The sequence below is a fragment of the Grammomys surdaster genome, unplaced genomic scaffold (genome assembly GCF_004785775.1).
Source record: "Grammomys surdaster isolate TR1022 unplaced genomic scaffold, NIH_TR_1.0 126039, whole genome shotgun sequence".
NCBI lineage: Eukaryota > Metazoa > Chordata > Mammalia > Rodentia > Muridae > Grammomys > Grammomys surdaster.
Genome location: NW_021620852.1, coordinates 5,089,621 through 5,101,912, shown reverse-complemented (window position 1 = coordinate 5,101,912; position 12,292 = coordinate 5,089,621). Strand labels below are relative to the sequence as shown.

The 12,292-nt window shown below is 34.9% G+C and overlaps 1 protein-coding gene across 3 annotated transcripts in view; it reads left to right on the top strand.

Annotated features, from left to right (window-relative positions):
* Fstl5 (follistatin like 5) overlaps positions 1 to 12,292 on the top strand; it is a 527,925-nt gene that overhangs the window by 475,543 nt on the left and 40,090 nt on the right. For all 3 annotated transcript variants that reach the window (XM_028754928.1, XM_028754930.1, XM_028754929.1), the window contains 2 exons: positions 4,736 to 4,843; positions 6,890 to 7,014. In XM_028754928.1, the coding sequence (XP_028610761.1) occupies positions 4,736 to 4,843; positions 6,890 to 7,014 (233 nt within the window). The remainder of the gene's footprint in view (positions 1 to 4,735; positions 4,844 to 6,889; positions 7,015 to 12,292) is intronic.

The window sequence follows — 12,292 nt, the reverse complement described above, 5'->3', positions numbered from 1 at the left end:
AGAATCACATTATACTTTTAAACCATTATGTGAGAATTCCAATACTGGTAGCTAAGAATAGAAGCCACCTCCGTCTATGGAGAGTTATATTTTAAAGGCTCATATTTACTAGTACTGATAATCATGAGAACAGGCATAGGGGAAAGAGGGGGAGGGGGATGAGGAGGGGGAACAGGAGGGAGAGGTCAGAACTATAGCAAGAAGGTAAGAGAGCTAGGATTATTTTTCTTAATAACATAAAATAATTTCAGCATGCTGTGCACCTTTTCAGCTTGCTTATTCTTACATGAATTCTGGGAGTCATTCCTGAAAAATGTTTAGTCATCTGTAAATTATGTTATACATCAGAAGTTCAGGGTTTTATCATTGGTAAATAGATAAATATATATACCAAGTACTAATTTTCAGCCTTTCAAAAGCAGATTGTCCCATTTTCTGATCATTTAAATTTCAGAAGTATATTTACATATGTCTGGTAAAAATTCAAGTCATGATATTTATATCTTCTGGAAGTGGATGATGAGAGCCTGAGAGTAGATGTGTTTTCCCAGACCAATTTAAAGTTAGACAGTTTCCCAACAAAGTGATCACCTATAAATATGTGCATCACTGCCCTTCATTTTGTGACTGGAGTCGCTTGAAATACATTAAATGTGTCAGTTTTCAGTTAGAATCCTAGAAGCAAATTTGTCAAAATAATCAATTTCCCTTGAATAAAGCAGATCACATTTGGTTCACTTTTACCCCATCTTGCTTATTTTATTATTGTTTGCTCATCTATAGTAAATTTTTATAATACGTTAAAAAATGACTAACCTTAGAAGTAAAACTTTAAAATGCTAAAATGTGGAACAATCAAACTGTTGCTGATACTTGAGAAGATATTTTAAAATTCTTTTGATCTTTTAAAATTCGATTAATAATTTCTCTCTGATGTATTTGAGGTTATTTGAAGGAAATTAATCATAGATCAAATCTCATATATCGTCTGAGTTACATTTAGTTTAATTTTTATATATGCTTATTTTATTATGTGTGCTTGTTTGAGCATGTGTGCACTTGACACAGTGAACATGCAAATTACATAATACAACATGCAGGATTCCATTCTCTCTTTCCATCAGATGGGTTCTGTGGATTCATTTATCCTTTGAGACATCTTGTCTGCTTTAAAAGTCATCTTTTTAAAGGAGCTGGTCCTGCTGCATATAAAAGGTTCATGTCTTATGACACAATGAAAGAATCATATTTCCCTTTAGCCTCCCACCCTCTTTGCACTTCTTCCACAGAACTGTCATTTATCAAATCAAAGAATTCTAAATCAATGTGAATCCCTTTATTCTGTAAATTCTTTAAAGAAAGACAGTGTTCCTTTATTTTCTCCAATATCATTGTGCCATGATTAAAATACTGTTTTGTTGGTATCATAATCATGAAAACAATTCAAGTTTTACTAATAAGCACCCCTGTACATACTACTGTGTAGAACTAAAGGCTCATTGAAAATCATGTCAAGTAAGCAGGCTAGCAGTGAGATGTACTGTAGCCAGTACTTACAGAAGTTACAGTAATAGAATTTCAGTATTGCTTAATATTCACTAGACACAGATAACCATTTTCTATTCTAATAGTAACAAGAATTTTTGAAAGTCGGTATTCTTAGTTCTATTTCACAAGAAAAATAATGATAGTGACTTACTATGGTTTTCTTATCATTTTAAATAAAGGGTTTAGAATGCCAGCTCATAAGCATTTTGTATCCTGTATCTCCCTGGCTCTGCACTGTGGATTGTAGCTTCCACCACAGATAGAGATATCTGAAGAGTCTTTGAGTGTCTGTGCATCTTAGAGTGGAGAACAGTGCCTCTCAAATGTTCAGATATGTGAAGAATAAGTTGGAGGTCTCTTAGACAAAGTATCTTTTGTGTGAATTACCTTCCTGGGAAGAAACGCAGTGTAGGCTAGGGGATAGATGACCTATGATGGGCCAGCTATAGTTTTTTTACACCTATTGATAGCCATGCAACAGATAGGATATTACTTAGGAAAGGCCTCAGAAAAGCAATAGGATTGTCTAAGCTCTATAAGACTGGAAATTCCCATTAGAATACATTCTTGATTTTAAAGCCAATTACAAACTTTCATCTATTGTCTTACTTTATTCTTTTTATTTATTGGATATTTTATTTATTTACATTTTAGATGTTATCCCCTTTCCCCATTTCTCCATCCCTAGACAACCCCATCCCGTTGCCCCCCACTCCCGCTTGTATTAGGGTGTGCCCCTGGGGGGGGGCCCACCCACTCCCACCTCCTCCCCTCGAATTCTCCCACACTGGGGCATCCAGCCTTCATTGGACCAAGGACTTCTTCACCCACTGATGACAGACCAGGCCATCCTCTCCTACATATACCGCTGGTGTCATGAGTCCCACCCTGTGTGCTCCCAGGCTGGTGGTTTAGACCCTGGGAACTCTGGTTGGTTGTATTGTTGCTCTCCTCATGAGGCCGCAAACCCCTTCCTAAAACCATGTATCATGAAATTCATTGTGTTTGTTGCTGTTGTTTTCAGTAAAGTATTTCTAATATTATGGTGACATAATGATCACTCTGTTATAGATTGCATACAAACTAGACTGCTATAACCGTGTACGAATGAAATTTAAACTATGAAAAGCCAAAGGAATTTTGGTGCTTTGTCACTACATCAGTGATAGGAAGCAGTTTTTGTGCTGCAAGAGAATGGAAGTTATAGATTAGTACATGCAGAAATTTAAATGCAACGTTGATGCAAACACATTCATGTAAATACAATTGTAGTTATTCTATGAGTGATACAACTTGTTAATTACTTTAATAATGCCAAGACTAGTAGTTTCTATGGGTTTGTGCAGAAACTGATATTCATTAGTAAATAAAATCAGACTTTTTTTTTCCTGCTACCACTACAAACAGTTTCCTTTTCCTACTTGAACTTACTACTCATAAACTCAATATTGCCTTGGAAACCTTGAGCAATATCCTCTCAAGATAACATTCAAACAGTAAGGTCATGTAAGACAGGGCTAGGAGGTCTCATTGTTGTCTTGGCTTATGAAGTATAGTAGTATTCTCCAAGACTGTGGACTAACTTGGTGGTTACACTGCTAAGACTAGTGCAGCCCCTAGGAGGCTGGGAACTTTAGTATCTGTCAAAGAGAAGAGTGATTCCTCAGGAGATTTAGTAGAGTGGTATCCAACAAACTATAATACAACTTCAATATCCAAGAAAAATGGAATAAGAACATCAATACAGAAAAAGTTATCAGGTCTTTTCTGAATCTACACATAATTTTAATAATCTTTGAATACTGTGAATTTGTATATATAAAATGCATCATAAGTTTGAGAAGGAATGTATGTGTAAACCTAAATTTTTAGTATAAATTGAAATATCAGTTTCCATATGCCCAGCCACCAATGTAATTCACCTTTTACACACCAAGGTTAGAATATTTCTGTGAGCTACATTTTGGGGAATTGTACTAATATTCAACATCTTTGAGATGAATCTGTCATTTTTGGATGAAAGTTTGACCGAATATTATTTATTTTATATTATAAACTTAGAGAACACATAAAACTAACAACTACAATCAATTAACTTACAGTCATTAGTTTTATAATATTAGCAGTAAGAAATTAGGGAGAGCAAAAGAACTTCCTAGCTACAATTAGTTTTCTCATAATTGCATTTAAAATAGATGCTTACTATGATAAATATGGTTAACAAAAATATATTTAACACATCAAATATGTTACAAACAATTTTAAAACATCACTTACTTTTGTTTGGTAACATTCTACCTCTCATTAAAAAAATTAAGTCATGAAATTAGTAGTAGATTTAAGCCTGTTGGTCAAACTACTACCATTTTGAGTCCATGAATGTTCATGTGATGCAGTACAGTTCTCAGATCAAAAGGAAAAAGACTGGTGATGTCTAGGAACATGGAATCACACTGTCCTGAATAATAGCTTCTGATTGAAAAGGATTGTATGAATGGTTACAGTCACAAAACAACAGAAAGTCAAAATCAAAGCATTTTCACGTACGAAGCCAGAAAATTATTGCTGTAGGCTAGGTGCTATTTGATGACACTGGAGACTGGAGAAATCTGGTGTCCTGGTAATACACTCCATGGTTTTACCTGATGGTTGGGCATCTATTAGTTCAGACACAGGAAAGCAATGAATGGTTTTAAAAGTTGCTAAGCTGACCCAGGCCACATCAGCTTTGGAGCTGCAGGATTACAATCATAGAGTTCTAATCTATCCTGAGGTCTGTAAGACCTTTAATGCAGACATGGCTTCTGGACCCTGGTGACTTCTGTTTCATTAGGTTTTCTATAAAGATGAGGAAAACAGAGACTAGAAACACAGCCAAACGGTGTCACCACTGAACAGCAGTGAGCAGACATACCTACCATATTTTATAAACCTTCACTTTCAAAACAGTTCTTCTTGACTTTAAATTCACTTCAGACAGTATTATATAAAATTGTGTAAATGTTGAAAGAAAATGAGGTTGAAGATGACATTTTCAGGTTAATCTAATAGGGCTTAGAAAAACAAGTATCTGGAAAACAAATACAACTTTAATCTTATTCCCAAATTCCTGGATTCTTCATTTCTCCTCCAGTTTTTCAATTATGCCAACATTTTAAAACATTTTTTCAATTTTTCTTCATTGCAGGCAGTGAGTACAGACCCTGTACCGGTTAAATTACACTACGACAAGTCACATGACCAGGTCTGGGTGCTGAGCTGGGGCAGCATGGAGAAGACATCACCGACTCTACAGGTAAATCATGTCATGGGATGTCAGGAAGTGAAGATTTTAAAACATTTAGGTGTCTTACAGATGTTTATGATGTTCATTTAAATATGATGTTCTTTCAGATGGAAACCCATGGTTTCTGTTATCACCTGTTCATGGAGAAGGAAAAAAACAATGTATAAACTTGTTATTTCAAACTAGAATCATCATAGATGATATTTATTAAAGGTTACATTTATATGATAAAAGGATGAGTGACCATAACAGTTGATGCCAGTAGAAAAAGAAACATCACAGTTTCCCTCACTTCTAATGCTGTAACTGTAACCAAATTCCCAACACTGGGTAGTTTATAGAGCACAAAGTGTTATTTTGATTCACAATCATAGAACCTCTGAACTATTAAGAACATACTAAAAGCTTATGTGATAAGGATGTAGCTTAGCATGTGTGCCAGAGAAGGTTTTAGTACACTAACTGTGTCACATCTTCAGTAAGCATCCATTCATTAATAGATAGGTAAGGACAGATTTGAACTTTCATCTTGCCTGAGTACTCACAGTGAAGCTGTGAGTTAGAGACTATGGAATCCGACCACCACTCTAAAGGCTGACCAGAGTCAGGAGTTGTGATATTTGAACACGTGTACCTTCTTTAATTGTTATTCTTAGGACAATTGCATCTATTTTAAGTTATTTACATGATACCATCACAGAAACAGAAAGAAAATAATTTTGGCTGTGATCCTGTGTCAAAGTCCTTAGGTCCTCAGAAATGTAAGAAGAAGGACACTGAAGATTTATTATGAACCATACTTCAAACTGAGACACAGTATTATGTGGAGTGTGCCACTAATATAGAGCCCTAAATCATCAATTAAAAAAATATTTTAATAAAGTAGGTTAAATGCAATTATTTTGAATCCCAGTTGTCATTCTCTGTTTTTAATGATTCAGAAAGTTTTCCAGCTACAACAATTTCATTTTCTATTTTAAGTGAGATTTAAGATACACACTTTTGGCAACTTTTCTAGAAAACCACTTTTTGTAATTTTTGACATTAAAAATACCCATAAGTCATCATATAAATTAGTGATTTTGGACAGAGTTCAATTGTATCATAGTTGTATTTTATTTTTTAAAATGACATTGATGTCTTATAAAAGGTAAAATTTACTTCTAAACTTTATGCTGAGAGTGTATTCCACAGTTTCCTATTTGGTAGGAAGCATGTTTTCAAGTATATCACAGGTCATCAGGCTTGGAGGCAGTCTTGTTTACTTGCTCAGCTACCTACCCTGCCTCCTGCATGTTCATTACTGAAAAACACACAAAGTTTTAACCAAATCATTGTTTCTTTAAACACTGACATGGTGCAAGAGGGTGTCTAGAACTTGATACACAGAAGAAGATGAGAAATGAAGCATTTTAAATGTAATGATATTTTACGTAGAACCAGTTCCTGCAAGTAATCTGCTGATTACCATATTTGTGCATTGTACAAATATATGGAATGAATACACATGTAAACCAAACCCACACACACATACATACACACACACACACACACACACACACGAATAAATAAAATTTAAAAATGAATAAAAGTTTTTTAAATGTTTTTATTTATTCCAATATTTTGAAACGTTCACTTGATATATATGCTTCATTTTTACTTTCATGGCTATGTATCTACCTTTACTCTATAGAAGAAACTGAATCTTGTACTTGTTTCATATTACCTCATGTTTTTTTATTTTACTATTTTAATAGACTCCACAATGTACAGGATGCCTATTTACAATCTTGTATCTCATACAATTAGATGTGCTACAGGGATCTTACACCCTAAGGTGTCTACCTCGTGCAATAGTCATATGCACAAGAAATCTTTGTAGAAACAGGTTTTCCTACACTTAGTTTCACATCACACATCCTAATTTTACTAAATATCAACTCTGGGAAGAAAAACTTTGTTTATTCAAATATATTTTATAAATGTATTTAACTTTAAGAAACTGAAGCTTCATACTCTACACTGTTGGGACTAAACCCCTTGTGTTCTGTCTAGGTGATCACTCTGGCCAGCGGGAATGTGCCACACCATACCATCCACACGCAGCCAGTGGGGAAACAGTTTGACAGAGTTGATGATTTTTTCATTCCCACCCCAACACTTATTATTACTCACATGAGGTAAGTGCTAAAGTGAATGGCCAGTTTTTAGAGTTTTCTTCTTAATTTTAATAAAAGACACATAAAATTAAATAAAACAGTTTATCTATAAAACAAATGCAAAGAATAGTAAGACATGATATTTAGCTTCTCTGCTTTACATGATTTCTCAGTGGTAGTGATGAATTTACCACCATAATCTTCCTTTCATGTCTAGTGATAAACTTTGGACACAAACAAATGAAGTGTGTTTTGTTGTTTCTATCACTTTAACAGTTACACTTTTATAAATTGCTGTTGAGGGATTTATTTCCCCCAAGTTCTTATAAAATATGTGTATTTTCTGAAAAATAATCAAATGACATTGATGAGTGAATTACTTCTCAAATAGAGAGAATGTGCTTTTCAGTGCATCATGAGGAAAAGCCAGCTGTAGGTTCAGTTATCTGTTCAGTGAGTTGTATTATATATATGCCAGTCTGGCTCATGTTGAGATTAATATAATATTCCATTTAGAAATATAATTAGTTCATGTGAAATATTTGAATTCTGAGCTTTGAATGGAGTACATTTTTTCTCTCTCTCCAATTATTTCCGAGGTAACATTAAATAACAGTGATATTTGTACAAGGCATCATAGCTCTGGTCTAAATGCTTGTTTGTACACAAAGCTTACATACTAGTGTTATGTACCATTCAGGATTACTGCCTTCAGTTAACATATTAGCAGAAAATCTTATGGTTTTAAGCTCTGAGTGATTTCTACATAGTTGGGTATAAGAGCTATTAATAATTAGAAAAGCATCCAAATGATGTCTACAAAGAAGGTTTTTTAATGCTATATATGTTGTGGGTTTTCTTTAACATTTTTAATCTTTTAGGATTGTATATTGATATACATGGCTGTCTAGACTGTACTATAAGTAATTCAATCAATAGCTATTTAACATTAATAATTGCAATCCTATCTTCACATAGAATCTAATTTGAATCAACAAGTTTGATCATCAAATTTCCTATATTGCAGCTCAAAGTAATTGTTCAAACTACTGCAAAAAATGATGATCAAGAACAATATTTTAATATGGTTTCTTTTTCCCACTTTAAATTCTTATTTATGTAATTTTTATAGAAGAATTTATTATTCACTTGAAATACCTATGCAATATATGTGGTTTGTTCTACAGATTTTGTGGAAAAAATTGACAATGGAATTTCCATGTATGTAAATATGATGGGGCAGAATTGGTGAACTGTACCTTCATAATTTGATAATATTTGCTCACTTATGTATTTCAGACATACTTTCACACCCTCAGGCAGATGGGCTGACACATAATATGTGTTTGATGAATATTGGCTTTATTCTTCAGACATGGCACCCCATTAGTATGTCTTATTCTCAGAAGGCATCATCCACACTTCATGTAACCGAAATCTTAATGTCTGATATACACTTAGGCCAGAGTCTGGATTTTAATATTCTTAGTGACTAAAATGATGGATGCTTAATTTATTTATCTCATAGGATGGAGGGAAGGAGGGAAGTGTCACATTTTCTATGATTTGGCTTGGGGATAGATTTGCCTTTCAGACATACTGAGTTTCTTTTTGTCTAACACATGACTGGCCACATAACATGCAGGACACATGGATTGTGTGGAAATGGTGAACAATGACAGAACATTCTGAGAGTAGAAAGCGTCCCAAAAGAAGAGGCACGATGTGTAGCTTCTTTTCTGGTGGCTTCCTCGAGTAGTTATGGCAGAAAATGGAGAAAGACTAAGGAAATTTGTACTGTGGTATTTCACTTTTTTAATTTTAAATTTTCTATTGTTTATTTCTATTGGATATTTTATTTATTTACAATACAGATATCATCCCCTTGTCCCATTTCCCCTCCCTAGAAACCCCTATCCTATCCCCCTCCGTTTTGCTTTTATAGCATTTTGATTACATGCATGTATTAAAGTCAGTTCTAGGTTGAGGGTCTAGCAATACAATAGATGCAAATACCTCTGGCCCAGTCAATGTAGGGTACAACTTTTTGTGCATACCCTTTTGGCCTCAAACATAATCAAGGGTTAATCATGTACTATTCAGCCCAGTTGAGGGAGGTTGAAGCCTATCTCCCCCTAATCATCTCCCGCTTGCTTTGTTAGATGCTAACTTTGGCTCAGCTTTGGGCCAATGCCACACTTACTGTTTTTGAAAAATCATCATCCTTCCAGGGGTTCACTGTCTCCAACATTGGCTTCTGTTTTTTTTCTTGTCAAGTTCATGTTACCAACTTATTAAGTATGTCATGAGATTTTACTTACTAGATATGGTGAAGTAACTTACTAGCTACACCATTGTCATTAATGGTAGCATCCACTTCATTTCCTTCTAAAGATTGACATGATATATTGCTGAAGTAATCCTTTTTCCAGTGATAGCTGTCTGGACAATTCAACATCTACTCTGGTATACTAGATTATTTTGATATTAGTTACAATTATGCTAAAAGTTTATATATTTTTGGTCTGGTTTATTTATGTATTTAATGCCCCACCTACATTTCTCCATGTCTTACTTTGTTTCTGCTTCTTTATTCTTGTCTCTAAGATAGGTCAAGAGTGAAGAATTTAAAATATGAAAGTGTATATGATTGTTTAACTCAAAGTAACTTCAGTGTACATTCATCGTTGTATGTTTACTACTTTTGGAGCTACATAATGAAATATACACACATAGACTTGAATTTTAATGAACAGAATTGATCACTACACTTTCTTTTTTGAGATATATATGCATACATGTATCTGTGTGCATTTATATGCTTGAATAGTTTCCTTGAGTTATCATAAAAATGTACAATGTGCATACATAATCTATCAGGTTATAAACGTTAAATATGCTAGTCAAATACCAAAATGAGGTCATACATTGTACTAGATTTTTGTACACATTGTTTACAAAAATGATTTAGATTGAAGCCTATCTCCCTCTTATCATCTCCCACTTGCTTTGCTAGCTGCTAGGCTTGGCTCAGCTTCAAATGATTTGGAGAGTTTATTTGAAATTCTAAACATTTCAAAAATGTTCTTGAAATCTTGTTAGGCTGTTTCTGACCTGCTTTAGAAATCTGGCTTTCAAGAGAGGATTGTTCATTTGAAGATGAGGATCAGGTTCCCTATTTTTCCCCAGTTCCTCAGAGAATTCCATCTCCTCTCAAGGATAATACAGCCTGTGACTAAAACTCTCATTTTTCATTATTCAACAAAATAATAATTCCTGGAGAAAATGCTCCTCCTTTGTCTTAATGAACTTCTTCTTTTCTAAAGAAATCAGGAGACTATGTAAGCCCTCCACTTGGGCCATTAGCAGTTAGGAATTGCTATTAACAATGTTGCACAACATTTGATTCCCATCTCAGCTTCCTTAACTTGAACTCTGATGTGAGGATCAAGCTTGTGTCTCCACCTTTTCCTTCCTGAAGAAGTTGGACTTGATTCAAATATAAAAGAACTTAGCAAAGTAAAATACAATTATATGAAATAGTACATGCTTGTATTACTTTTCAGATTATGTTTTAAATATGAATGGGACAGTTACATAAATCCAGTCCATTGATTACTTAGTTAACATGTTTCATATTTGTAGCTATCTTATATCCAAGTTAGAATTCTTGTTAAATTGCAGTACTAAAGGCATCTTAAGCTCTTGACAGCTGAATGATCTTACTTTCCCAAAAAAATATATTTTCAGTGAGTACCTGAAGGATATCTCTGTGATGTTCATGGCCTTTAAAATTACTTTCCACTGTAGCTCATGAAGAAAGATTTTTTTCCCTCCAATTCTTCTCTTTTTTCCACTCTTTATCCCAGTATGATGCTGTTCTGGATTGAATGTTCAGGATGATTCTTCAATTTTGAAAGAACAAGGCTAGTTGGTAGACACTCCTTTAAAATTTGATCGTTAAAGTCATTTGTGTGCTAAGACAAACACTGGAGTGTTTCAGGCACTATCAAACAGTAAGACATTATAGACCTGTGAAGTCTCAGATGGATCTTAGACCTAGCCCAGCTCATTGCCAGGACTTCATATCATCTCACACCACAGTGACCTAAAGTGAGAAACAGAAGACATTCCCCTGCAGTCAGAGAGTGTCTACAGTACATTTTTCCTGTTATAAATTATAGCAAAGAAATGATTAAGAAAACATTGGATTTGATATATGTTTCCTTAAAGCTTCTCCAAGGAGGAAATATTTCTCCTGCAGGGAAAAATAAACATTCTCTGAAAGTTAAAGTACATCATTCCCCTTCATATTTTAAGAAATATGTTGAAGCAAATTTTTATATACAGATATATGTGTATGCATGTATGGTGACACATACATCAGTAGGACTCTATTCTTTTTTTTTTTTTTACAAAAATGAATTTATTTGGGGCTTAAAATTTTAGAAAATTTTAGAGTCTATGACCACCATGGTAGGGAGTAAGACAGCAGGCAGGCATGGTGTTGGAACAGTAGCTGAGGGCTTACATTTTTTTCATTCTTTTTTTTTATTTTTTTAAGTTTTTCTCAAATCATAATTAATTCACACAGGGGTATAAACACAGAAAGGCAGGGTGTGGGGAAGGGAATGACACTGGAGTGTGGGTGCTCAGGGGGAATACAGATATCTTCAGAACCGGGTATTGGCTGGGTGAAGGTTCAAGGGACAAGTCACCATGATCCTGCCTATGACTCGCTTGTCCCCATCTAAGCTGGTATTGTCTGCCAAGGCTACTTATTTACAAGGTCCATGACCACTCAGGCTTATAAATTTCCTCAAAAGCTGCCCGTTGACATTAGCTTATAGCCATCTGTTTCAATGTTCTTCCACTGAGACCCAAGACTTGGTGTTAGTATACATGTATGACAGGCCCACTGCTGATTTTAGGCCAATGGCTGATTTTAAGCCTACAGTGTGTAAGCAGGGCTGCCCCTGACATTTCCTCCCTTCTCTAAGTATAGAAGGGCTGTGGCAATTCTAAACTTGCGAAGGCGGGGATAGAGGCCTGACCTCCAGTAGTTGAAGGGGACCTTGTAATGGCTCCAGTCCCCCTGTCATTGTCCAGTGAGGCATGAGGGCCATACCCATCCCGATGTCTTTTTCCTGGAGAGGGGATACTTTTGACATCAACCCCTATGCAGTCAGGCTTGTCCCACAGGGAACCCAGATAGATATTTTTATCTTTTATTGATATTCCCTTGCAGTGCTTAGCCTCGCAGCCTAAGCAAGAATTCAGATCGCCTGTCAGAGGGGTT